This window comes from Microcebus murinus, chromosome 7 (assembly GCF_040939455.1).
Source record: "Microcebus murinus isolate Inina chromosome 7, M.murinus_Inina_mat1.0, whole genome shotgun sequence".
Classification (NCBI taxonomy): domain Eukaryota; kingdom Metazoa; phylum Chordata; class Mammalia; order Primates; family Cheirogaleidae; genus Microcebus; species Microcebus murinus.
In genome coordinates this window covers 25,175,071-25,200,476 of record NC_134110.1, presented here as the reverse complement: position 1 = coordinate 25,200,476, position 25,406 = coordinate 25,175,071, and the positions used below count along the sequence as shown (strand labels likewise).

The following is a 25,406-nucleotide window of genomic DNA, read 5'->3' as shown; positions in this document are numbered from 1 at the left end:
TCAAGGAGGCAGGAGCACCAGGCCATAGGGAACAAAACCTCTATTGAAGATCCTGAGTACACCCAGACCCCCACACCTCAGCTGTGGCCACTGAGGCAGGCAGGCCACTAGCTGAAGAGACGGATGGTCCCGTCGGCCCCCGAAGAGAAGATCCATGGCTGGGAGGGGTGGAAGGCGACATCCAGCACACCCAGGTCTCGGGTCAGCGCATGCCCCTTCAGCACCTTGACGGGCACTAGCAGTGGGTTCTGCAGCAGATCGCTGTGGGGAGGAAGAGGGCTCAGGACATAAGCGGACACAGCTGTCCCAAGGAGGGGCCAGGCAGGTCAGCACTCACTTGTACACCATGCCGTGGCAGACAATGACACTGCCGTCATCTGAGCCAGATGCAAAGAGTGGGTACCGGGGGTGGAAGGCCACAGCCCGCAAGGCCTTCTTGTGGTGCCTGGGGGGATTTCAGATTAGCGGCAGGGTCAGGCTAAATGGAGGGACCCAACTGGCCACATCCACAGCCCACCTCACCTTACCTCAGCACCTTATACGGCTTGGTAGAGAGATCCAGATCGAACCACACCAGCTTGCTGTCATAGCTCCCACAGATGATGTTGTCACCTAGGTGGCCAGAGGTAGTGAGCAGGGTGGCCCCACATGCTCACCCACAGGGTGCACATCCCACAGTCCCACACAGGCTCACCAGCAGGGTGCACAGCGAGGCTGGACACCCACTTGCAGTTGGGCATCAGCTTCTTGGTGAGCTCTTGGCGCAGCAGGTGGTAAAGGCGGACACTGCGCTGGGAGGCCACAAACAGGAAGGGCCGAGAAGGGTGAAAGGCTACACACTGCACCTGTCCGTGGCTGCGGCGGAATGGGGTCTGGCTGCGGCGCCGGCTCAGCTGGTGGATCAGCACCTGGGTGTGGCCTGGGGTGGCCAGTACTGCAGCCAAGTAGTCCCCACGCCCGTGCCAGGTCACCTGCATTACTGGCTGCAGGAGAACATGGCTGGCTGGTTGGCTGATCCAGGCCAGCCCCCTCCACATCCCCCAGCCCCTCCACACACCTTGCCATGGCAGATGCGCAGCCGCAGGCCCCCCTGGCGCTCCTCCTCCGAGGCCTCCAGCCAGCAGGCGGGCTGCATGGCGGGCTCCTGGGGCAACTCAAAGGCACTCAGCAGCTGATCCGTGCTGCTCACTACCAGCCGGTCTCCCAGGGCGGGATTCAGCAGCAGCACTGCATCCTCCCTGCAGGCCAGGGCCAGACACACCCCTCAGCACATGCACCGCCCCACATGTCCCACACCCCAGGGCCTCTGGCCCCACGCTTACACAGCTGCAGCCACCAGGCAGATAGTGGGATTGGGGTTCCAGGCGACACTCCTCACCACGCCCCCCACGGGCACAATCCTCACACAGCGGGCAGTGACAACCTCCCACAGCCGCAAGGAGCCGTCATCTGAGCCTGGACACAGCAGAGAAGGCTCTGAGGACCTGCTCCCTCCACTCGCCCCCCACCCAGGGCTACCCAACTCAGGCCCACCTGAAGCCAACCACTGGCCCCCTGGGGAGACACTGAGGCAGCGGACGAGGTTGCTGTGGCCCCTGTAGACCTGCAGAGGAGGCAGCAGTGAGGAGACGGACACCCAGTGATGTGTGCCCCCCACGCCCCACTCACCAGGGCCTGGCACGTGGGGAAAGGCTGCAGGTCCCGAGGCCGTGGCAGTCTGGGGATGAGGTCATCGGGGTCCACATTCACCTGAGGCAGGAGAGCGTCTGTTCACCCTGCCCTTCTCCCATGTCCCCCCAGGCGAGCCACCCCTACACACCCTCATCTTGCGCTGTCGTGGGCACAGGTACAGATCGAGGCAGCGCTCAAAGCGCTCCTGGATAAAGCGGCTGTATGCAGGCACGGCCCGCAGGCTCGGGAACCGTCGTGGCAGGAAGCTGGGCTTTCTCTCGCCTGGCTCCTCCTGCTCCCACGCCGAGCGCTATAAAAAGAGGCATGAGCCAGGAGCACAGGGCCAGGGGCCAGACCCCCAACCAGTGTAGGCCCACCTCCTTTTCACTGAGCAGGAATTCGGGAGGTGGATTGTAGGACTCGGCATGGCCAGGCAGGGCCAGCTTGGGAGCAGGTACGTGCATCTTGTGGCGCCCCAGCACGGCGTGGGGGTCCTCCTGGGCCCACAGGTCATAGAAGCTGGGGGTAGGGTCTCGAGGCCGGCGGGGTTGAATCCAGCCCATCTTGATGGCATGCACCATGCGAGAGACCTGCACAGATGGCCCGGGTCAGGGTGGGCAGCACAGGGCCTGTACCATGGGGGGCAGGGATGCTCCCACCTTCTCCTTCTCCACCAGGGATGGGATAAAGCTGCGCTTGTCGGCTGGGCGGTTGGTCACCGGGTGAATCATGATGTCCCCACTGAAGAAGTCCACAGCTGGCTGGGGGAGCAGACACAGGCATGTGGGCCAGAGTCCTATTTGGACTTCAAGACCCCCAGGGCCAGGATTGCTGCCTTACCTCATACGGATCAAAGCTCTCGTCCCCAAACTGGCCCCTTTGCAGCCGCCGCACCAGGGCCACCTGCTGGTCGGTCAGTTTCAGGTCATGCCCTGTCATCCGGTCCTGCACAGTACGCCTGGGGTCCAGCCAGTCAGAGCCTGGCTCCAGCCCCACAGCCCCACCCACTGCAGGCCCTGCCCACAGCCCCTCACCAGTAGTCAGGGTCATCCATCTTGTCCAGAAATTGGTCCAGTTCATCCCGGGTCCGCAGAGGCTTGTAGATGCGCCTGCCATCCAGGTCATAGCCCACATGGGGGAAGTCCTCGTACCACTCCAGGGGCACATTGCCCACTGTGTTCCGGATGTCCTGCAGCCATGGCACATCAGTATTCAGCTCCACCATGCACATCCCTCCAGGCCACCCAGGAGGTGCAGATGAGGGAATAGGCGGAATATAGGCACTAGCCTCGATCACCGCGAGGCCAGCTGACCCCCGCACATGCCCTTTCCCTGGCCCTAGGGTCTGACGTGGCACAGCGGCCGGCACTGCCCCACCCCCCCGCCCTTGGAGGCGCCTGAGCTGCACCTTCACATTTTCCACTGAAGCGGTGCCAACCCCAGCCCCCCCCCATTGGATTCCTTGGCCAGGGCTCTGGGCAGCCACAGACAGCAATGACCTCATCACCCACCGGGCTCCCTCCCCTGGCAGGGGCCTAAGGTAGAGGTGGGCAGGGGTGAGAGGAAGACCCCCTCTGACCCGCTCCATGGGAGACAGAAACCACTGGGCTCTGCCCTGTGGCTGGCCAAGGACTCCCTCCCCCCTGCCCCTCCTTAAGGCGGGCAGAGCGGCCACATTCCTGGACACACATTCCTGGTTGCAGCCCCTGCCAGCCACCACCCTCACTCCTTCCAGCCTGGGGACTGCTGCCCAGGCGCCGCTTCCTGCAACAGTAGTCACGGGGGGAGGGCAGACAGAATGAGCACAGATGGGAGCTCCCCCCTGCCAGTGGGACAGGACCCCTTGGGCTCTGCCCCTCTGTACCTGCCCACTAATGTCCCTCCCAACAAGTCCACCCCCAGTGCCCTGCCCACTGCTGAGAATGTCCTTTTCCTCTCCGTGGGGAAAGGGGGGCCCTCCAGCACCCCAGGACAACATGGCCATCCCAAAATTAGATGGACAGAAGTGTGTTTCCTAAGGGACCTGGGGGAGGAACCAGGTCTTATCCAAGCATGCCCGGTCCCCACGCATGGTAGAGGAGACCCACAGGACACACACAGTAGGCAATGAGGCTATGGGGGCAGTTTCTCTGAAGCCCTGGAGCAGAAGTGAGCTGAGAAGAGTGGGAGAGGACCTAGCAGAAGGCACAGCTTGCTCCAGGCCTGGAGGGGCAGGTGTAGGAGAGATGGGTGGGGCCGACTCACATTAGCACAGGGGCTGGGGCACACAGCCTGGCAGACAGGCCCAAGAGCACACGGGAGCGCGAGACAGACAGGGCGCGGTCAGACTCTAGGGCCAGAGCAGTCGGGTTAATGTGCTTATCCCAGGGAAAAAAGCAGGGCTATGGGTCCTGTTGGAGCCCCTTCCCACCTGCTGAGAAGCAGTGGCAGCCACTGTAGTCTTGGGGGCCTGACTTGCCACACAGAAGGGGTCTCCCACTTCCTCTGCATCCTTTAAGATGAAGGGATGCTCCAAGGACCTGCCCCTGAGCACGGCTGGGAAAGGCAGGGGGAGGGGCAACAGAAGAGTAGGGGGAGTGCAGAGGGTGGGGAGGCAGAGGGCCCAGGGAGACAGACAGAGGCAGGGACCAGAGAGAGGCTGAGGTACCCAGAGGAGGCAGAAGGGTAAGAGGAGAGGGAGCAGGCAGGGGCCCAGGGAGGCAGAGGCCCCGGGCTCCACAGAGCCTCTGGTGGGAGGGGGCGGGGCGGGGCAGCGAGGGGGCGGGGCCGGGCCGCCCTATAAAGGCGCAGCCTGCGGCCTCGCTCCAGCCCCGACGCACATGTGCGCGCGGCGCCCGGCAGCCGCCACCGCGGGGCGCAGCCAAGATCCCGCGCCTCGCCCCGGCCCCGGGCGGCCCGCGAGGCCCGCGGAGGCCGCAGGAGGCGGCATGAGTGGCGCGCGGCAGAGCTGACGCCGCGCCCCCGCCGGTCCATGTCCTTCGCCATGCTGCGCTCGGCGCCGCCGGGCCGCTACCTGTACCCCGAGGTGAGCCCGCTGTCGGAGGATGAAGACCACGGCAGCGAGAGCTCTGGCTCCGACGAGAAACCCTGCCGTGTGCACGCTGCGCGCTGCGGCCTCCAGGGCACCCGGCGGAGGGCTGGGGGCCGGCGGGCCGGGGGTGGCGGGCCGGGGGTGGGGGGCCGGCCGGGCCGTGAGCCCCGGCAGCGGCACACAGCGAATGCGCGAGAGCGGGACCGCACCAACAGCGTGAACACAGCCTTCACGGCGCTGCGCACGCTCATCCCTACGGAGCCGGCTGACCGCAAGCTGTCCAAGATCGAGACGCTGCGCCTGGCCTCCAGCTACATCTCGCACCTGGGCAACGTGCTGCTGGTGGGCGAGGCTTGCGGTGACGGGCAGCCGTGCCACTCAGGGCCTGCCTTCTTCCATGGGGCGCGCGCGGGCAGCCCCCCACCGCCGCCACCGCTCCCGACCCCGGCCCGCGACGGCGAGAACGCCCAGCCCAAACAGATCTGCACCTTCTGCCTCAGCAACCAGAGAAAGTTGGTGAGCACGGCCGCGGGCAGGACCCGCCAGGGCACACAGGGACACCTGCAACCCAAGCCTGGCCAAGGCAGGGCGGAGTGCACACAGGGAGGGTTAGGCCTTCTTCAGGGCCCTCCATCCAGAGTTACAGGGAGCCCCCCAATGTGGGGCAAGGGATAGGAGCCAAAAGGGGGTCTAGGGGAAGGCAAGGCAGACCACAACCTGGGAGAAGCTGGAGAACTGGACCAGGGCTGCTTCAGGCCCGCTCTTCAGCAAGTGAGAGTGAAGTGAAGCAAGTTCAGGAAGTGGGATGTTGGTTCAAGCCCACTCCCTCTACCCCCATGGGAAGGGGACTGGGGGGCAGCAAGGCAGGAAAAGAGGGACCTCTGGGGTCCATGTGCCCTTACAGCCCCTGCAGCCCACTACTGGCCTAAGGCTGACTGGGCACCTGCTCTGCCCCAGGGCCTTTGAGGCTCCCTGAGGCATGGGCAGAAAGGCAGAGGCTGGGGGGGCGGGTACAGCTGGGGGGGCGAAGGCCACACCACAGGAGATGCTGGCCAGCTGTGATTTACAGCCCCTGCTGTGCTTGGTGGCACCGGAAAAGCAGGGTGAGTAGGGAGAAAATACGGCAGGGCTTTTCCCAATCCCCATTTCCTCTCCAGACAGCACGCGCGAGCTCCTGGGGCCTGAACATCTGGGAAATTTAATTTTACAATTTCTGCTGTGCAGCAGTGTGCTCCCCTCCCCAAAACGCACGGGGGAAGCTGGGGCGAGTTGGGAAGGGGGTGCCTCCGTATCAGCCACTAGGGACAGCACCCGGTGGGGAAAGCAGAGAGGCCCAGGCAGCTTGGGGTGGTACCAGGTCTCTGGGTCTTGGCCCTCACACTCCTCCCTCCCCTCTGCAGAGCAAGGACCGCGACAGAAAGACGGCGATTCGAAGTTAGGAGTGGGCCCACGGCTGCAAGGAGGCACATGCTACTGGGGGAGGTGGATGCCCCTGGGTGAGCCACAGAGAGCCCCCACCTCGGACCTGACTTGGGCAAGGCCTTCCATGAATGTGCCCGCCAGGCCAGCCCTGCCAGGCTGTGAGCAGGGCCCATGGATGGACAGGCGGCAGCAGGACTCTGAGGTGGCCCCAGCACCTGCCCAGACCCACTGGAACTTTCCATGCTGGCTTCCTGCCTGGGTTTTCTTCCGGTCGCTATGTGTTGGCATCTTGTGTCTTTTATATGATAATATAAAGTCTGGAAATTTTGTATAATTAAAAACAAAACATTATCTTCCAAATATGGAGGCAGATTGACCTCTTGGAAGGTTGGGAATTCGCCCCCACCCTGAGCCTACACTCCCACCCCAGTGGCCAGGGTACCCCAGTTCTCTGCGAAGACCCTCCAATCCCCAGGACTCGGGGCCATTCCTCGTGGAGGGAGACAAGCTGGGCTTACCCACCCGGAGCTCCTATGGTGGCTTTGGAGTGAGGCTGCGGGAGGGAAGGGAAGGACAAAGCCCTTCCCCCCAGGAAGGTGGGCAGAAGCAGAGCCACCTTACCTTGCCTATAGGCCTGCCAGGCACCCAGGGGTGAGAAAGTAACAGCTAGCCTAGGCCACTTAGCTGTGGGCAAACGACACCACAGCCTTTGTCCACAGATCCCCAGGAAGTGGACATCTAAAGTGCACCCCAAGTGCCCACCCAAGACCCCAGTAAGGGCTATGGGGCCCACTGCATGCCAGGGTCATCCCACTCCCCTACCTCTACACACTAACTGGACAGAGGCACCTCTCCCCTGCGCCCCAGAACCAGTGCCCATGCTAGAAGGAGGACGCCAGCCGTCCTTCCACCACCACACCCCACCCAACTCCCCAAGACCCCTGCCCACCATGAGGAGGCTGACATAGGCCCCCACCATGCTCCCTGTACAGCTGGCTAGCCATTAAACTCTGCAGGTGACAATTGTGGTTTAGTGGTGTGAGCTAGGTGGGCACAGCAGAGAAGAAAGGCAGGTGGCTCTGTGCGGCCATCCCTCCCAGCCAACCCCAGCAGCAGCCCAACTTCCAGCCGGGCAGGGAATAGCTGAGGGCGCCAAGTGCGGGCAGCGGGGTGGCTGGCCGGTCCCAGGCCCCTCCTCAGACCCCAGCTCTGAGCACTTGCAGACCTTAGCACAGGCACTGAGCCCCCAGGTCCCTGTGGGGGACCAGGTGCTGAGGCCCACGTGGGCATCTGCACAGGGCAGGGCCAGAGCTGCCCCCTCCCCTGCACAGATGGGCTCCAGGGAACTGTGGGGCAGGAAGTGGTGGTGTAATTCTGGAAGAAATTCTCAAAGCCAGAGCTATTAGGGGCTAGAGGGGGCTGTGTCCAATCTGATAGAAATATAACAGGATAAAAAGTCACAACGGCAGGTTTCGTTCAGAGAAACCCAACCCCAAATTTCCTCTCCTTAATCCTGCAGGAGCCTACAGCTGGCCAGAAGGAGGGGAGGCGAGGACAAACTTGGTCACTACAGAAGTCCCCACCCACCTAGGACACTAGGCCCTGGGGGGATATGGGGGTGCAGCTAGGAGCTGAGGCAGCCCCTTCCCCTCTTGGAGTGCTCTCCTTGCATCACCTGCCCAGCCGCCCTGCCAGCCAACGAGGCCACTGTGAGAAGTTGGGTGGGCCCAGGAGCACGACCCAGCAGGGCACCCTGCCCTGGACAAGCACAGCCCCCAGAGTCCCCAAGCTGGCTGTCTTCTGCCCACTGGGCACCGGGTGTGGTTCTGCAGGGAGGGTCTGTGGCCTCACCCACAAGCCTAACAAGAGGATGGGTAGCTGGGTGAACACCCCACCTCAGTGGTCGGAGTGGCCTAGCCAGCACTGGGGACAAACCAGAGGGATGTGCCCTTTGAAATTGGACACTGGAAGTTTCCACAAAGCAAACCAAAGTGTGCAGGGGAGAGGCATCCTTCGGTGGGGACTGCTGGCCTGCGCAGGCAGATGTCAGGGATTCAGTGGGGCACCAATAGGTACCTCGTGGCTTGGGACTCTGCATGGAGGGCAGGCAAAGACTGGAGCAGGTGGCGGGCACAGGCCTAGGCACGAGGGTTTGGGTAGGGCACAGGGACACAGTGAGAGGAAAGTCGGAGGCCACTAGATAAGGGCCTGAGTCTGTGGTGTCGAACGCAACCAGAAAAAAGGGGCCAGGGAACAGAACAGAGGCGTTGGAGCCAGGAGGATCCCCAGGGCCCGGTGGGTTGGGGTGCAGCACGCGCTGGCCGAGCCCTCCATGCGGGGCCTGACTCTGACTGCGGCTGCAGCTTGGCCAGCCTCAGGCCTGGGCAGCCGGCCCAGCCGCTCCCTGCACTGCACCGGTAGCAGCGGCCCAGGGCCTGGCCCGCCAGCCAGCAGGAGGGGAGGGGCAGGAGAACGCTCCGTCACCCTCCACTGCTCCAGAAATCTAAACCAGACCAGGGGTGGCGTGGGCTGAACCACAGCCCTGTGCCCCACTCGAGTCTACACAGCTACTCACAGCCAAGGGGTGGCAGGTGCTCCCTGCCCACCACAGCCCCTGGCTTCCATCCCAGAGTGCTGGCCTCACCCTACACCATGCCAGGAGCTTCGGTACAGACCCAGGGCTCCCCTCACGTGCCCCACAGAGGCAGCTGGGAAGGAGGGGGGTCCGCCTGCACCCTGGGCCAAGAGCCACCCCTATGAGCTGAGCTGGGCTGGAAATGCTCCGCTCAGCCTCAGCTGTCAGCTCCCTGTCCCCAGCCTGGGGAACAGGGCACCACATGATTCATCACCAGGCTGCCTGCGCCCACGGGCCAGCCGCCCCACCCTGCTCAGCACCTGCGGGCTGCCAGGAAACACATGTGACCCTCCAGGTCAGGCACCACACTCTGAGAGCCCAGGCTGGCTGGCCAAGGACACACACAGACCCAGGGTCAGTGCTTTCATGGGGGCCCCCACGCCCAGACCGCACCGGACACAGGCAGCAGCCAGCAGCCGGCTGATGTGCCGGCTGGGGTTTTTCCGCCCTAGATGAGCCCCCTCCCCTCCCCCTCTCCAAAGTGGCTGCAGCTGTCAGGACCACAGATTGGAACTGCAGGTACGCGGCTGGCCCGCTGCCCGCCGCCCTCCCGTGTCTGTCTGCAAGAGAGGAAGCCGGCCCACCTCTGGAATCCTTCACTCTCTCCTCGTTCCGCCTCTCCCACCTGTCCCCCGGGAGCGTGGGGTCAGCCGCCCTCGCTCAGTCTCTCTCTTCCCCCAGCCCCTCTCCGATTACAATGCGGGTAGTGTTCAGCGCTCACTCCACTCCCCCGCACTCGATGGCCGCCTGTCTCAGAGCAACATGGCCTTCCTGTGCCCATGACTCCTCCTCCTCCTCCCTCTCTCAGAGTTTTATCTCTAAGTGCTCAGGGCATCCAGGGTGGGGTGGGGGGTCAGGAGGCAGCTGCTTACACCAGGCTCACCTGCTGCATTGGAACCCACAGAAAGTTCCAGCAGGATGCTGAGCTCTGGTGCTGGAGCCAGAGTCCTTGGCAGATCAGATGGAAAAAGCCAGGTCCTGCTTGGGCTTCACCTTCCTACGGGGACCCACGGCAGGGGCAGAGCAGGGGGAGGAGGATCCCCTAGCCCAGCCCTCACCTCCCTCTCTGCGCCCACCATCTGTGTGTCCCTGAAGAAGCTGGCTGGGCCCACAGCCCGGCCTCCTGCCAGCCCCATGGTGCGGGGTAGAGAGAGGGCACCCCTTGCCAGACACTGACCCAGACCCCAGCCTGCCTGGTCCAGGGTCCAATGGAGCAGCAACTCCCAGAACACCTGTCCAGATGCTAGGGTTAGGGGCCTGGGCTCAGACACGTGTCTCACACTCACTGCTCACCCCGTGTCAACCCAATTTCACCTAAGTGGCAAAGGCCTGGTCTGAGCCATGCTACACAGAGATAGAACTGCAGCTTCAAGGTGGAGGTTACCAGAGTGCTACCTGCTCAACCCCAAACACAGCCCATATGCATCTGAGACTCCTACCCCCATCAGCACAGCCTGGCTTCGGGACAAGTCCAGCCCCAGCCCCTGCAGCCAGCTTCCTGCTATGCCCCTATCCCAGCCAGCACCCCGTGCCCACCAAGCCCCACAGAACCTGCCCTCCAGACACTGCCCCTGGTCAGCCCCAGGGCAAACCTCCCTCAATAACCCCTTGTCCCAGCACCCTCCGGCCACATACCAGGGTTCCTACTGCCAAGGAAACTGGCCCTGAGTGGGCACCAGAGCAGGCCCAGAGCCCCTACCCCCACACCCCAGCAAGAGGGAGGAAGGGGCTCTGGAGGGCTCTCCACCCCACCCCTCCCCCACCATTACCACCAGGTTCCCAGGCCCTGAGACCCCTCACAGGGGGCAGCTGACTTCCACCACCCATCCCTTCTGCCTGACCTCCCCCGCTTCCCAAAAGGAATCTCCTCTCCCAATCCAATGCAAAGGGTGGCTTTTGGGCCATGGGGTGGTGCTAGATGGAGGTGGGGTTTCCTTGGTCAAGGGGCACCCAGCGGGGACCACAGCATATGCTCACCCACGCCTACCACTGGAGAGGGTGTGGGGTCAGCAGAGCATGTCGGCAGGGGTGCCCCTCTGGGAAGGCTGGCCACGCACATGGAGAAAGGACAAGAGCTGGGGGGGGCAGTCTGAGCCCATTCAGAGGCAGGTATGGCCTTGGCAGGGCAGATGGCTGCCAGGAAAACCAGGGCAGTCTACAGGCATGGGCTTGGCAGGGCAGATGGCCGCCAGGAAAGCCAGGGCAGTCTGCAGGCCTGGGGCGCCCTCCACAAACCAAGTGGGGAGGGCCAGCTGCTCACTCGCTGCTGGGAAACTTGAGCCGAGAGGCGATGGCTGCCAGGACGCAAGGACGCAAGACTGAGTGCTCGGGGCCAAGACGCGGGCGGGCGGGCGGGGGCGGCCCCGGAGGAGCAGGAGGCCGCCAGCACTGGAGGCAGCTGCCGGTTCAGTAGCTGGGAGAAGCCATTAATGGCGTTTGGCGAGAGAGCAGAGGAGACGGCGGGCTCTGGATGCAGAGGGACCCATCCCAGGGGAGTAGCCAGGGCTGCAGCCCCCACGCCTATCCCTGCTCCCCAGACTCACCAGCAGTCCACAGGGGATGGGCCCCAGGGGCAGGGTAGAGGCAAGCGAGGAGCAGCTCCTCCCCGGCCTCTCCCTGAGTTCTCAGTGCCCTGAACCCCTCACCCTGACTGCAGGCCTGCTGGGCAGGTGAGGGGAAGGAGAGACATGCAGTTCTTCTCCTGAGCCATGCCTCAGCCTCAGTTTCTCCCAGCTTCTTGACACCAAGAGGGGAGCTGCCTTTGCAAAGGCCGGAGGGCTCCCTCGCCCCGCCCCTTCTCCCCGCCCCCCTCCCTGGGGGTCCGGGCGGCTGGATGAGATCACGTCTGTGAAGCTCCAGGCTCAGGCGCGGTGGGAGAGGAGTGAGGTGGCCGTGCGGGGGCGGGGCGGCCGCAGCTTAGCTGGCTCCTGGGGGCTCCCCCCACTCCATGGCGGCCAGGACCCCAACCGGGCCCAGCAGCTCAATCAGGGGCTCCACCCCCACCTCCCTCAGCCTCACTCCAGGGAGGGTAGGAGGAGACCACGTGAATGGAAGCAGCTCTCCCGCCAAGGTTGGGCCAGGGTTAGGGAAATGTCTAGGGGAGGGAAACCCCCAAAGTGGGGCTCCATTGAAGGGCAGTGGTCAGAGGGCACAGAAGCTCTAGAGTCCCCAGACCAGGCCCTGGAACCCAGACCTGGGGTTGGGCAGGGAAGAGGCCCAGGATAGGAGGCAGGTGGGGGCTAGCAGCACTTGCCCCCAGCAGGACCCTCCTGCCTGCTGCTAGGGCCCTGGTCAGACCCATCCAGCCAGCTCTGTTAAGTGCCTCTGATTGGCCAAAGAGGAGCACCAGGGTCCCAGCATGACCGGCCAACTCCAAGAACACTGCTGGGAGAAGGGGCCATCCAATGGAGGCCCAAGCAGGGACTGCCCTGACAGCAGGTTGCGGCCCCTCATAGGCACCAGCCAAACAGGCCACAGCCAAACACAGGGCCTCTGCCAGGGAGGGGCTGCCATGTCTGCATACCCCAAGAGAGATGCGCTGCTGTCAGGAACGGGGGCAGGGGGAGGAAGCTCAAAGAGGACCCAGTCCTCCTCTCCCAACCAGGACCCTTGGTCCAACACTTGCTGGAAGGCTGTCCAAGGCTCCTCCCTGACCACCTGCAGCCCCAAATCACTCCCCTCGGCCAACCTCATTCTGCCCCAAGGGTGCAGAGGCCGCAATGGACACAACCTCTGGGCACCCCCCATGCACAGACTTCTCGGGAAGGGACACATCTGTCCAGGCCTGGCTGGACTCCTGAAAGCTGAGCTCTGCCGCCCCCTCGAGCCACTGGCCAGCTATGCTGGCAGGAGTAAGGCCAGGCGGCATCTCAGCTCCTGGGTTGTCACTCAGACCACATCTGGGATAGTCATCACAGAGGAAGCAGCCCCCGTGGCCCAGCCGCTTCCTCCCGGCACAGCAGGGGGCTGCCCACCCTGAGGCCAGCAGTGGCAAGGGACAGGCCCGGTGGAGCTCTGTAGGCAGGTCAGGCTAGCCCTGCCATCAGCCGCGATCTTCCGGGGCCTCTCCCCCGGCCTCTGCACTCCACTTACAATCATCATTGATTTCTCAAAATACCAAATATAAAAAAGTAGCCGACAGGATGTGGCTGCCGACAGCCAGAGCCCCTGGGAGGGGGAGGGGAGACAGGCAGGGGCCGTGCTGCGTGGCCCCCCTTCACTGAGTGCGCCGCTGCTACGGCCAGGAAACCAATTTATTTTGTTTTGTCTCTGTTCTCCGAACGCGCAGCAGAGACCGGATCGGGCGGGCAGCCAAGCAGCCACTGCCAAGAGAGCATGAGGGGGGGAACCTGAGCAGGGAGGGAGCGCGTGTCTCCCCCAGGCCCTGGGGACAGCCCCTGACAGGCAGGCAGGAAGAGCTCCTTCGGGAAGCAAGGGCCCCATCCCTGCAGGCTTCACACCAAAGCCTGCCCCCTGCAGCCCCCAATGCCCAGAGAAGGCTCTCGCTCCCACCAGGCGTGTGCCTGGCCACATCAGGGAAGGGACAGGCAGGTGACGCCACTGCCTCGGGGCTGAGAGCTTCCAGGCCCTTACAAGTTGAGGGCAGCCCCCACAACTCAACTATGACCCCTGGACACACCCTATCATGGCCTCTAGGCACCGTGGCTCCAGAGAAACCAGCCACACCCCTGGCCCAGCACCATGCTTTTCCCCTTCAGACTGTAAGCTTCTTGAAAGAAACCACCAAATTTTGCTATCCCTCCTGAGTAAGTGCTCCTGGAATTCAGAGGCCTGAAGGCGGTGGCCTAGCCCACATCAGCCACTGCTTGGAAGTACCATGGGAAAGGCAAAGCCAACCAAGACACCAGGAGATGCCCATCCCCTGCCCAAGGCTGCAGTGGCTCACCTCACAGATGGGAGCCTTACTCTGCTCATGACACCCCCACCAAGGAGCACACGGTGTCCCAGAGCAGGCCACCTGCAGACACATCAGGATCTGCGAGACCAGTCCACGGGGCCAGGGCCCAGACAAAGGCACAGGAACCATGGAGCCACACCCAGCCTCCCTCCCCTGGCACGCGCAATGACCCACACATACTGTCTCAGTCATGTGTCCCAGACCTCGAAATCACTCTTCCAGACATAGAACAGGGCCCCAAGCCAGGACGCCCACTCAAGCCTCGCTACGGCTCCAACCCCTCTTCCACCCCCAGGCAGCACAGCTCACCTTTAGGAAGGCCCAACACACCCACTGGGTGGCTCCTGGCTGCCACCCCACCCTGGCACAGGGCCTCCTACCCTCATGGAAAGTGCATGAGCCCAGCTCACCTCCTCGTCAGAGCTGTCCTCGGCATACTCATTCCCGCTCTGCACTCTCACCACTTCTGTCCTCTGGTAAGGGGGACCGGCCTGCAGAGAGAGGGAAGAATGGTTATGTCAGGTGGCATGGGATGCCCTTTGACCTTCAGTATGTCCCAGGCCCAGGGACCCCAGCCTCCTCTTCTGGTGAAGCACTTCAGAAGAACTGCAGAACTGCTCTCCCCAAGGCTGAGGTCCCCACAGCCCCCATGGGACACCCCAGCTCCACGTGTGCCTCAGGGCCTGTGTAGCTTGGCGTTCACCACTGCAGGCCCCGCCCAGACATTGCACCTCTGCTAGGGCCGGGCTCACCAGCCTCCCCTTGGGCTTCCTGGCAGCCCAGGGAGGTGCTGACATTTGGTGCCGGGCTGGAAAGGGTGAAGGCATCCAGAGCAGCAGGACCCTCCAATCCCCTCAGCCACTGCCCTTAACTCCTATCACCATCAAAGCTGCTGCAGGGCTTCTGGTCCGACAGACCCATGGCAGACCAAGAGCCAGCGGCGCCACCCGGGTAGCAATATGGGCAGGGCAGGGTGGCACACACCCAGAGCTGGCACAGAGACCACAGACAGGCCATGCCTCAGGGTAAGACCCTTGCCCCAAGGCAGCTCACCAGCACAGGGGTGGAGAAGATGCCTGTTTGGCCCAGCTCAGCCAGCCAAGGGCCCAGAGAGGTGCCCTGAACCTGCAGAATGCCTGTGGTTCTGTAGGCCCCCAGCCCCCTCCCACCCAGCACGTCCACAGCCCCAGGCCGACCCCAGCCCCCCAGGTCAGGGAGTGGGCTGCTGAGAATTCACAACCCAACCTGGAAAACAGTTTCTTGCCCCTTCCCCCCCACACACTGGGGAGGCGTGGATGGCTCCAACCAGATCGGGTTTACTGGCGGAACCAGGACTGATGGGGAAAACAGGCCCACCTCTCACCCCCCCGGGGGGGGGGGAGCAGGAACCCCTGAGCGCAACCCCCGCCTGGAGCCCCACGCCCTCCTGCCCGAGCAGGAGCCAAAGGCTTGCCGAGCCTGCTCCTCCTCTCGCCTGTTTTTTCCCTCAATATAAAGAGAAATGGGAAGCTAAGTTTTTCTCCAGGCCAGGGACAAGGAAAGATCCAGTTCCCAGATCCTCCACCCCCATCTCCCCTACTGCCCACTGGAAGCAGGTCCACTGCCTGGCTGGGAGCAGGGTGGGTTAGCCCTAGGCCCTGCCTCTGCCTAGATGCACCGACCCCAACACCTGCCCCAGTCCCTGAGCCAGGCAGCCCCCTAGGCCAGAGCCAGCCAACGCCAAGGTGACACCAAGCTGCTATCTGCCCCACACCCACAGCATGCTCTGCAGCATGGGCCTCAGGGGTCGCAGCCAGGGCACTGCACCTGGTCGCTGCACCCCATGACCCTCAACTTCTGAGCCAAGGCCACAGGCACAATGTCCTGGCTGGTGATGACTACTTGCCATCCACACTGTGTGCCCCCTGCTGCCCTGTGGGTACAGACAGGCCACCCACACAGCCATGTAGGGGCTGGGAGAGCCCGACACAGATAAGCACCCAGGGCTCCAGGTGTGCGTCTGCTTGATGAAGTGATGGCTATGGGGCAGATGACGTCCACCAGAGGGCAGCAGCGCGGGAACCCACCCTGCACTCCCTAAGAGCAGGGGCACCAAACAGCTCAGCTCTGGGAACTGGGTGACCTGGGAAAGCCCCATCACTTCAAATTTTGGAGGCAGATGCTTTGGGGCATTGAAAACATATTTTTTAATTTAAAAATTAGGAAAAAAACATCCCAAAAATGGACAAATGGAATGTCAGCCCATGAAACACTCCCAGTGCCCCCGCCTGGCAGTAGTGCAGACACCATGGGGGAGGGTCTGCCCAGATCCACGCAGCCCCCCAGGCTCCCAGCACCAACCCTGCCCAGAGCTGCCCTGAAAGAGCCCCAGGTGAGGGGACCCAGACCTCAGGGCAGGAAAGGCAGCCCCCCGAGGGCGCAGGCAGCAGCACAGTCTCAAGCTATAACCAACAGAAGCCAACTGGCCAGAGTCGGGGTGTAGGGTGAAGGGAAAGCCCAGAGACACCACAGGGACAGCAAGGACAGGCAACCCAGACCAATGAAAAGCAGGACTGAAGGATCCATGAACAGACAGGGAGCTGACCCATGCACCCAGGTGGGGCTCATATAGGAGGCTGTGCTGACCAGCTGGGAGAGGAACTGTACTGGAGGCTGGCAACAGGCCAGGAGGAGGGAGCCACTCCCGTCCCTGAACCTGGGGGGCCTCTGGACCTCAGAGGATAGGCACATCTCTGCCCAGCCCCAGGGCAGAATGTATGTGAGCCCAAAACACTGAATGAGCTCCTCCCTGCCCAGCATCTGGCCCAACCTGGCCATGCCCTAATACTACCACCAACTGGGCATGTGACAGCGAGGGCACCTGTCTCTTTCTATGAGCAGACAGGCATGGCCACTGTGTCAGCCAGGCCAAAACACTGCTCCCAGCACTACTTTCCCTGTGGTTTCTAGGTCAGGGCTGCCCACAAGAGGATTCCACTAGAGACTTGGCAGAAAGAAAGGAAGCAACCACTGCCATGCACGTGCATTTCCCTTACACCTGAGGGCAAAGACCAGAGTGTGGCTGGTGACACAAAGACCCTACGCACAAAGGAGGCTGAAGAACTCAGTGCTGCACCACAGACCCTCCACGCTGGACAAGGGGGCTGTTACACTCCTCAGGGCACAGCCCACACCAGCTGCCCGCAGCCCAGCACAGGAGGGCTCCATGCATGTGGCTCATCTAACAGGAGAGACTTATAAACTGATGCATGGAAAACCCACATGCTTTTAACAGAAAATACACCAACAGGGACTGAAAAGGCCAGAGACAATACAAAGTAAAAGATATCTCTTGTGACTCAGGGCCCAGCATGTTCACAACAGGACCCCCTAGCTTTGGTGGTAGCCCACCTGCAGCCAAGGGCTTTCTTGTGGCTTTGGGTTTATGTGTGGCCCAGACCCTCAGGGCAGGGAAGAGGTAGCCCCAGTAGCTGGCCCCTCCTTTGCCAGCTCTTGTTCCCACCCACTCACCAGCCCCAGAACACATCGTGCCCTTCTGCAGCTCTGAGCACCTCCTGACAACAGCCAGGTGAGGGAGCTTGGAAAGGAAACCCCTATCCTGCTACCACCCTGAGCACACCTTGCAAGATGCCAGGGCTCCCAACCCCCAGAAACAGTGAGAGTGAGTGCTTGTTGTTGGAAGGCACTGGGTTTGGGGTAATTTGCTGCACAATGACACATAACTGACACAAACAGAGAAAACAGCCAAGGGCTCCTGGTCCAGGGACCTCAGACCAAAACGAAGCTAGTTTTCCTGATCCCATGTGCAAATCCACGTGAGGACACAAGACGCTGGGTGGACAGGTGGTCAATCTGACCAAGGGAAGAAAACAGAGTGCTTTTGGGATTGGGGCAGCAAACTGAAACTTAGGGAGAAAAGGGTTAAAAGGAAGTCCTAAGAAAATAGATTGAAAAAAGAACTGACAGGCAGGGCGCAGTGGCTCATGCCTGTAATCCTAGCACTCTGGGAGGCTGAGGTGGGCGGATTGCTCGAGGTCAAGAGTTCGAAAACAGCCTGAGCAAGACCGAGACCCCATTTCTACTATAAATAGAAAGAAATTAATTGGCCAATTAATATATATAGAAAAAATTAGTCGGGCATGGCGGCGCGTGGCTATAGTCCCAGTTACTCAGGAGGCTGAGGCAGAAGGATTGCTTGAGCTCAGGAGTTTGAGGTTACTGTGAGCTAGGCTGACGCCACACACTCACTCTAGCCTGGACAACAAAGCGAGGCTCTGTTTCAAAAAAACAAAAAACTGACAAGATATCTCCTCCCTCCCCATAAGGACAGAAGGGCCCATGATAGGGGTGGCTGCACCTGGGGGAGGACCACCAAGGCACTTCGTAGGGGTTCTACCTCAGCCATGAGCTCAAGGGCAGGGGCACAGGTGGGAAGTGCAGGCCAGGCTGGGCAGGGGCCCAAAGCAGAAGGGCAGGTCACAGAGCCCGGGCACACCTATGACCCATGGGAAAGGAACATAAACAGTGATGAAAAGTGCATTTCAGATGCAAAGGGATTTAGCTGAAACAGTAGTTCTCACAGAAACAAAGGAAAAGGTGCCTCTTTCTTAATATAAAGAAGAGATGGCCGGGCGTGGTGGCTCACGCCTGTAATCCTAGCACTTTGGGAGGCCGAGGCGGGCGGATTGCTCAAGGTCAGGAGTTCGAAACCAGCCTGAGCGAGACCCCGTCTCTACCAAAAATAGAAATAAATTAATTGACCAACTAAAAATATATATACAAAAAATTAGCCGGGCATGGTGGCGCATGCCTGTAGTCCCAGCTACTCGGGAGGCTGAGGCAGTAGGATCGCTGAGCCCCGGAGATTGAGGTTGCTGTGAGCCAAGCTGATGCCACGGCACTCACTCTAGCCTGGGCAACAAAGTGAGACTCTGTCTCAAAAAAAAAAAAAAAATTTAAAAAAAAAAAAAAAAAAAAAGAAGAGATGAAGTTTCACCATGTAGGACCTTAGCTTGGGAGGAGGCTCCATCTCAGGTGTGGCTGCCCAGAGTGGCACAACCTCCAGGGGACAGTAAGGATGCCTTTCACAATTAAAAATGCATTTACTCTTAGGCTTGGAAATTCTTCCCAGAATTTAAACCCAAGAATTGCTCACATTATGTGAGAAGCAGCATAAACAATGTTATTACTGTAGCACCATTTATAATAGCAAATGACTGCAAGTATCCACCACAGCCCACCTGCGCTGAGCAGCCGTGTGCTCAGAGAGCAACGAACTCAAAAGCAAGGTAAAAAGTCCTGAGACTGAGCAAGATGTGCTCCCTTTTCTTCTAAGAAACCACCATTTGAAAACTCTTTATATGCACACAAGCTTGGATGTGCAAAAAACATCTTGGAAAGAAACTTTAAAACTGGAAACAGAAGTTGCCTGAACAGAGGTGTGTGCAGGAAAAGGCGTGGGAGGGAGGGAGACCGTTCCCCACGTACCCTCAGACCTCCTGTGAGTCCTCTAGCACCCCCATCACACCAACATCACATGATTCTACACACCCCTTAAAAAGAAAGCGGTGCACACGCAGAAATACAAAAGGCCCAAGGGAAGTGGGAAGTGAGAGGGAAGTACCTGGCTGGCATTGGAGCCAAGCGCATTCTCACCCCATGGGGGCACATTTGCCCAGAGTGGCCCTAAGCACCTGGGCCAGCGTCTGCCCAACAGGCCTAGAAGAAATGCACACACAGGAGGCACCAAACCCAGCATCTCCCTGTGGGTTTGCTGCCTCCAGGCGCACACCACAGCAGCCTCCCTCAGGCATGCCAGGCCGTCTGCTCCAGTCCTCACCTGTGCAATGCTTTCGGCAGGATGCCCTTCTCTGTCTGGGATGGTTTGAGGCAAACGCCTGGAACCTAGACTTATGGGACAGGGCTCCCTGAAGTGACCCACTAGCACGGGACTGCCAGAACAGCAGCAGAGACAGGCTTTCTGCAAATGCCACAGGGCCTGCCTCACTACATCTTCTGGGCCAGGTGCAACACCACAGGCAGCAAGGTCTGGGGAGCACATAGCCCGACACCACACAGATGCCACCACTGTTCCAGTCTGATCTGTCAGTCACCAGACTGTCCTTCAGAACACATGAGGCACAGAGACGGAGAAGAGAGGTGACTGCCCCTCATCCTTGGCAAGAGGCAGTGGAAGCCTTGAGACGGATAGGGGACACATCTTGCCAACAGAACGTGGAGGAAATAGGGGTGATGGTCAAGTAGACAGGAGCACATGGCTGAAGAGAAATTAGCAGAAAACCCACTGCTTGGCAGTCACCAGCACCCCAGGTAGGAGACACACCCAAGAAGAGGGGGCAGTGGGCGTGGGGAAGGAGCAATCAGGCTGTTCTCTCATCACAGAAAAGTTATCTTATTCTCCAGTGGGTCCCAGGCAGATGGTACCGTCATTCACAAAGATGCTCACTACGGCCCCTGACTATGTGCAAGACCACACAGGTGTGCATGCCGTGGCAGGTGCCACAGAATCCCAGGCTTCCCAGAAAAGAGCTGGGACACCTCACAGAGACAGGGGCAGAAGCTGGTAAGTCACTGCTGGCATGAGTTCCTACCACTAATGGGAGGGGCTACTTCTAGAAGCTGGCCAATGGAGGAGCTCTTGGATTGAGGACCCATATCCAGTGGGATGAACATCTGGGGCAGAGACCTCCAAATGATGTGACACATGACAAGCCCTGACTGGGGGTGAGGTTGGTTGGCAGCACCCAAGAGGTTGGAGGGTGCCAGGGTTACAGGTGTAATGAGCCCTGGGCTGGCTTCAGGATGACAAAGAAATGAGCCTAACCTAGGGCTACCAACCCAGAGTGTGGCAGGGCTATCTATCAGAGGGGCATCCCAGATGCTTTGTGTGGCCATGTTCAGGGAAGCCATGAGAATATTCAGGAAGCAGGGACTGTCCTGCAGGCTGAGTTTCCACCAACAGGGCTACAAGATGGCAAAGGATCTGCACCATCCCGCAAGGGGTGCAGACAGGAGGGAAGTGCCCAGCTCAGTCAGGCCAAGGTGTCTGATGGCTTCTGAGGAATAGCTGGGAAAAGGGGGCAGTAGGAGAGACTTCCTAAGGAGCCGACGGTAGTGCAACCTCTTCAATTCACTCTCCTAGCCTGCAAGAATTTAAATCCAGTAATGAGGACCACACTTCAGAACTGAAAATATTCCAGCAGGGGCCAAACATGCTAAAGCACAGAACATACGCTAAGATGTAAGCACAAAAGCTGGGCAGGCAGCAGGGGTGGTGCAGGAAACCAGACGACCATCCCCCCAGCACCATGCAGTCAGAGGCTGGCAACTCCAAGAGCCCACCCTGTGGGCAAAGGGCAGGCAGTTTATTCACCATCTCTTACTGAGGCTGCAGCCTCAGGCTTTGCAGCATAACGGAGCAAACAGACCAAAGAGGTGCTGCAGGAACATCCTGTGCAGGGCAGCCAGCTATGTCCAGTCACAGAAACCCCCGCAGAGAACAAGATGGAGCTGCACACACTCAGCAGCTCAGAAGGCCCAGAGCTCGGGGGCTCTAGAGACAAGCGCAGAGGAGACAGGGCCTTCTACCAGGACACATCCTGCTGTACCTCTGAGATACTTGTACACATTACCTATTTCAAAGAATTTAATAAAAGGAATACTTCAAATACTTAAATGTGTAAATCCTTAACTTTCCTTTTTTTTTTTTTGAGACAGTCTGATTCTGCTGCTTGGGCTATAGTACAGTGGCGTCATCACGGCTCACAGTAACCTCAAACTGCTGGACTTGAGCGATCCTCCTGCCTCAGCCTCCCAAGTAGCTGGGACTACAGGCATGTGCCACCATATCTGGCTCTAAGTTTTTTTCAAGGAAGTTGTATTTTATTATTTTAAACCTTAAGAAGGGGAAAATAGTTGCAAACCACAGTCAACAGACTTAGCACATCATTTTCTCTCTGTGCATGCCAGTATTATAATTAAAGCTGGAATAGGTAGAAGGTTTAAATCTGATTTTAAGTCTTTTCTTCCTAGCTGGGCTCAGTGGTGCACACCTATAGTCCCAGTTATTCGAAAGGCTGAGAAGGGAAGAACACTTGAACCCAGCTGTTCAAGACCAGCTTGGGCAACATGGAGAGAGACTATGTCTCTTTAAAAAACTCTTTTTTTCCTAGTAAACAAAGATATCCAATGCAACCAGCACAAACTGAACAAGCCATGGCTTTTGGTTTCCGTCAAGGGAGCAGGCTTCTGTACTAGCCAAGATGGTAACTTTCAGAATGCCAAAGCCACTGGAAGTGTAAATCATTACAAACTATTTCCATAATATTTGAATAACAAATGCTGTATTTTAGTTAAATTCCACTGAAGAAAAACGTGTCCCTTAAGAGTGGGGCACACCCCACCATCACTGCAATGGTACAATGCAAACACTCCACCTGTGGGCACTTGGGCTCCTGAAGCCCTGTAGGGTCAGTGGGGCTCGACTCCAGCGGTCCCATATGCAGCCTGCTTGGGCCCCTATCCCAGCAGCCACAGCGAGTCCAGTCCCCATCTTGGACCCTGCCTGGAGGAAACTCAGCCTGCAGCAAGGCTGAGAGGGTGGTTCAGTGTCCCACAGACGGGCAACACAAGAATCGCCTGAAGGGAAAAGGTTCAAGCATGGGGATTTTCAGAGTTCCCTTAAATGGTACACATAACTGAGGATGAAAACCAGAGCTCCAGAGCCCAGTGTGCCCCAGGTGTAGCGAACGAGGGGCATGGGCCTTGGAGTTCCTGAGGGAACTGTGGAGAAAGCAGTACAGTGCAGCCCCTCAGAGAGCCCAGGCCCCAGCAAGCCTTCCTCCTCCTGACCACCTTTGCCTAGAGAGACAAGCCCACCAGGGAGGCTCCTCACTCACCCACCTGCACCTGCTCCCCAGGCGTCTTCTCTGTCCCGCCGTGGCCCTCGAGGTCATCATGGCCATCATCCTCATTACTGTCACTACCAGAATCTTCCAGGCCTGAGAATACACTCTCTTCACTGTCAGAAAGGCCAGAATCCATGCTGTCTCCATGGCTGGGAGCAGAGCTGCAGAGAGAGAGCTGCAAGGAAGCACTGGGTTGGTGTCTGCTGCCCCTGCAGGCTTGCCCACACCGGCACCATGAGATGACTGCTGCAAGGAGCAGGCCCCACCATCCACTCCAGGGACTGACCAGTAGCTCTGTACAGCCAGCCTCCAACGCCCTACCCTCCAGCCCCAAGTCTCTACCTCTAGTGAACCATCCACCTAGCCTGAGCCTTCCGCACCTTCTACCTCCACAGGCAGCATGGCTACCTGCCTCTGGCATGTACATTTTAATTCCTAGCATCTCACAAAGAAGACACCTTTTAAGGACAACATCCCCTTTTTAGAGCTCAGTTTCCACTGCATTAAAAACTTGCTTGCCACTGCCAACTAAACTCCTCCACAGTCTACTCTGGCATCCAATGCCCCCAAGAGCTGTGAGGGCACTAACTGGGGGAGGAGCTGGGGGCCAGAAGAGGATCACAAGCCCTGCAGGGCTTTTACCACCTGAGGAAGCAGCCTCCTTATCTAATGAGATTGGAACCAACAGTCAGCAAGTTGAAAAGGCTAGTTGAAGAGTAATAAAAACAATTCATGCTTTACTTATACACAAGTATAATCCTAATCACTCCTGTCTTGGAGCAGGACACAGCTTTCTCTGAGCAGAGCCCTGATGACTGGAGACCACTCCATGCCTAGCTACATGACATACAGCAGACAGGTTCCATCATCAGTTTGTTTTTTTTGTTTTTTGAGACAGAGTCTCACTCTGTGGCGTCAGCCTATCTCACAGCAACCTCAAACTCCTGGGCTCAAGCAATCCTTCTGCCTCAGCCTCCCAAACTGCTGGGACTACAGGCATGTGCCACCAAGCCCGGCTAATTTTTTGCATATATTTTTAGTTGGCCAATTAATTTTGTTTCCATCTTTAGTAGAGTGGGGCCTCGCTCTTTCTCAGGCTGGTTTCAAACTCCTGACCTCGAGCAATCCTCCCACCTCGGCCTCCCAGAGTGCTAGCATTACAGGCGTGAGCCACCTTGCCCAGCCCATCACCGGGTTTTAAAAAGTGGAACTAGAGAGCTGGGAGTGGTAGCACATGCCTGTAGTCCCATTCACTCAGGAAGCCAAAGTGGGAGGACTGCTTGAGGCCAGGAGTTTGAGGTGACAATGAGCAATAACCATGCCACTGCACACCAGCCTGGGTATCACAGAAAGACACTGTCTCAAAAAAAAAGAAAAAAAGTAGAACAGGAACTCAAAGACTCTCTGGAAGCAGCTGAGTGTGAAGTCTAGCCTTTACTGTCTTCTAATAGTTTGTAAATCTCTCCCAAGAAAACAGACTGTATTTACCAGCTATGCCATAGCATTCAACTGAGTTTTCACAGAAGTGATTCTAACATATACCCACTGGTGATGGAGTTCCAATATTCAGTTGGCCACACAATTCTAATAACAAATAGACCATAAATGGTTTGGGCACAAAAACAACTGACTCCTGGCCGGGCGCTGTGGCTCACTCCTGTAATCCTAGCTCTTGGGAGGCCGAGGCGGGCGGATTGCTCAAGGTCAGGAGTTCAAAACCAGCCTGAGCAAGAGCGAGACCCCGTCTCTACTATAAATAGAAAGAAATTAATTGGCCAACTGATATATATATAAAAAATTAGCTGGGCATGGTGGCGCATGCCTGTAGTCCCAGCTACCCGGGAGGCTGAGGCAGAAGGATCACTCGAGCCCAGGAGTTTGAGGTTGCTGTGAGCTAGGCTGATGCCACGGCACTCACTCTAGCCTGGGCAACAAAGCGAGACTCTGTCTCAAAAAAAAAACAAAAAAAAAAAAAAAAACAACTGACTCCTGATGAGTATTTAGCCAAAGGGTGGAAGTAGCAGAGCCTGGCGCCCAGACCTGCCTGCTGGCAGAGGGCAGTGGGCGAGCAACAGGAGTACATTTCACAAAACAAAGGGACAGCTTCAACAACCCACTTGGCTGTGCATGCCTTCTGCCCAGATTTGATGACGCCCCCACAACCACACCACGGCTAAGCTGGGCATTAGGAGTAGAGCAGCAATAAGTTCTGATACAATAAACACAGCAGTCACTGAGTTCTATTCAGGTTTTCTTATTCTCATATCCAACCATGAGAATAATAATGCAGATAAGGCGAGTACGAAGAGGTTAAATATTAAGTGGGGGTGCAAACCCCGATCCTACCGATGGCAAGATGCACAACGCAAGAGGCTCGAAAGGCTCCGGTGAGGGCTGCCCCCGCCCCCCGCCCGCTCCCTCCGGCATCCCCAGACCGACTCCCGCTCCGCAGCTCCGCAGCACGGGCTGTCCTCTCAGCCTGGGGCCCCACAGCGACGCCAGCACAGCGGACGCGCCCCCGCCCTCCCCGCCTCCCCTCTCGACCCACGTCCCCGCCCGCCACGTGCACGTTGGGCCCTCGGACGGCCAAGCCCCCGCCGCCCCGTGGTCACCTCCTCCAGCTGTGGCTCCGGGTCCTGCTCAGACTCTGGCCGCCGCTTCATGCCGCAGCCCGCCGTAGCCTCCACGCGCCAAGAGCCCAGCTCGCCCGCCATGCCAGCTGCACGCCGGCTCGGACCTCCACAGCCGCTTCCGGCAGCGCCGCGGCGCGTGCGCCGGCAGGCCCCGCCCAGCCTGGCCTCG

The 25,406-nt window shown here is 59.3% G+C and overlaps 2 protein-coding genes across 3 annotated transcripts; one reads left to right on the top strand and one right to left on the bottom strand.

Moving 5' to 3' along the window:
• Positions 1 to 25: 25 nt before the first annotated feature.
• Positions 26 to 25,374, bottom strand: BOP1 (BOP1 ribosomal biogenesis factor). Of its 2 annotated transcripts, XM_012760172.3 has the most exons (16): positions 25,217 to 25,374; positions 22,600 to 22,779; positions 14,088 to 14,168; positions 2,706 to 2,860; positions 2,512 to 2,629; positions 2,331 to 2,432; positions 2,049 to 2,261; positions 1,820 to 1,981; positions 1,669 to 1,749; positions 1,534 to 1,603; positions 1,323 to 1,455; positions 1,058 to 1,238; positions 695 to 983; positions 528 to 612; positions 338 to 445; positions 26 to 261 (listed from the first exon to the last, which is right to left on the bottom strand). In XM_012760172.3, the coding sequence occupies exons 1-16, from the start codon at positions 25,316 to 25,318 to the stop codon at positions 108 to 110; spliced, it is 2,214 nt and encodes a 737-aa protein (XP_012615626.2). In that variant the 5' UTR covers positions 25,319 to 25,374; the 3' UTR covers positions 26 to 107. The 2 variants fall into 2 exon arrangements, with proteins under 2 accessions (XP_012615626.2, XP_012615627.2); XM_012760173.3 differs by lacking the exon at positions 22,600 to 22,779.
• Positions 4,484 to 7,063, top strand: SCX (scleraxis bHLH transcription factor). Its single transcript, XM_012760174.2, has 2 exons — positions 4,484 to 5,218; positions 6,103 to 7,063. Exons 1-2 carry the CDS (start codon positions 4,643 to 4,645, stop codon positions 6,139 to 6,141), a joined length of 615 nt encoding a protein of 204 aa, XP_012615628.1. The 5' UTR covers positions 4,484 to 4,642; the 3' UTR covers positions 6,142 to 7,063.
• Positions 25,375 to 25,406: the final 32 nt, after the last annotated feature.

Coding starts and splice junctions, on each gene's coding strand:
- BOP1 (XM_012760172.3), bottom strand. CDS start 25,318: ATGGCGGGCGAGCTGGGCTCTTGGCGCGTGGAGGCTACGGCGGGCTGC. Junction 2,630..2,705: donor ATGGATGACCCTGACTACTG/GTGAGGGGCTGT, acceptor GCTGGACCCCAG/GCGTACTGTGCAGGACCGGA. Junction 262..337: donor TGCCACGGCATGGTGTACAA/GTGAGTGCTGAC, acceptor TCCTCCCCACAG/CGATCTGCTGCAGAACCCAC.
- SCX (XM_012760174.2), top strand. CDS start 4,643: ATGTCCTTCGCCATGCTGCGCTCGGCGCCGCCGGGCCGCTACCTGTAC. Junction 5,219..6,102: donor TCAGCAACCAGAGAAAGTTG/GTGAGCACGGCC, acceptor TCCCCTCTGCAG/AGCAAGGACCGCGACAGAAA.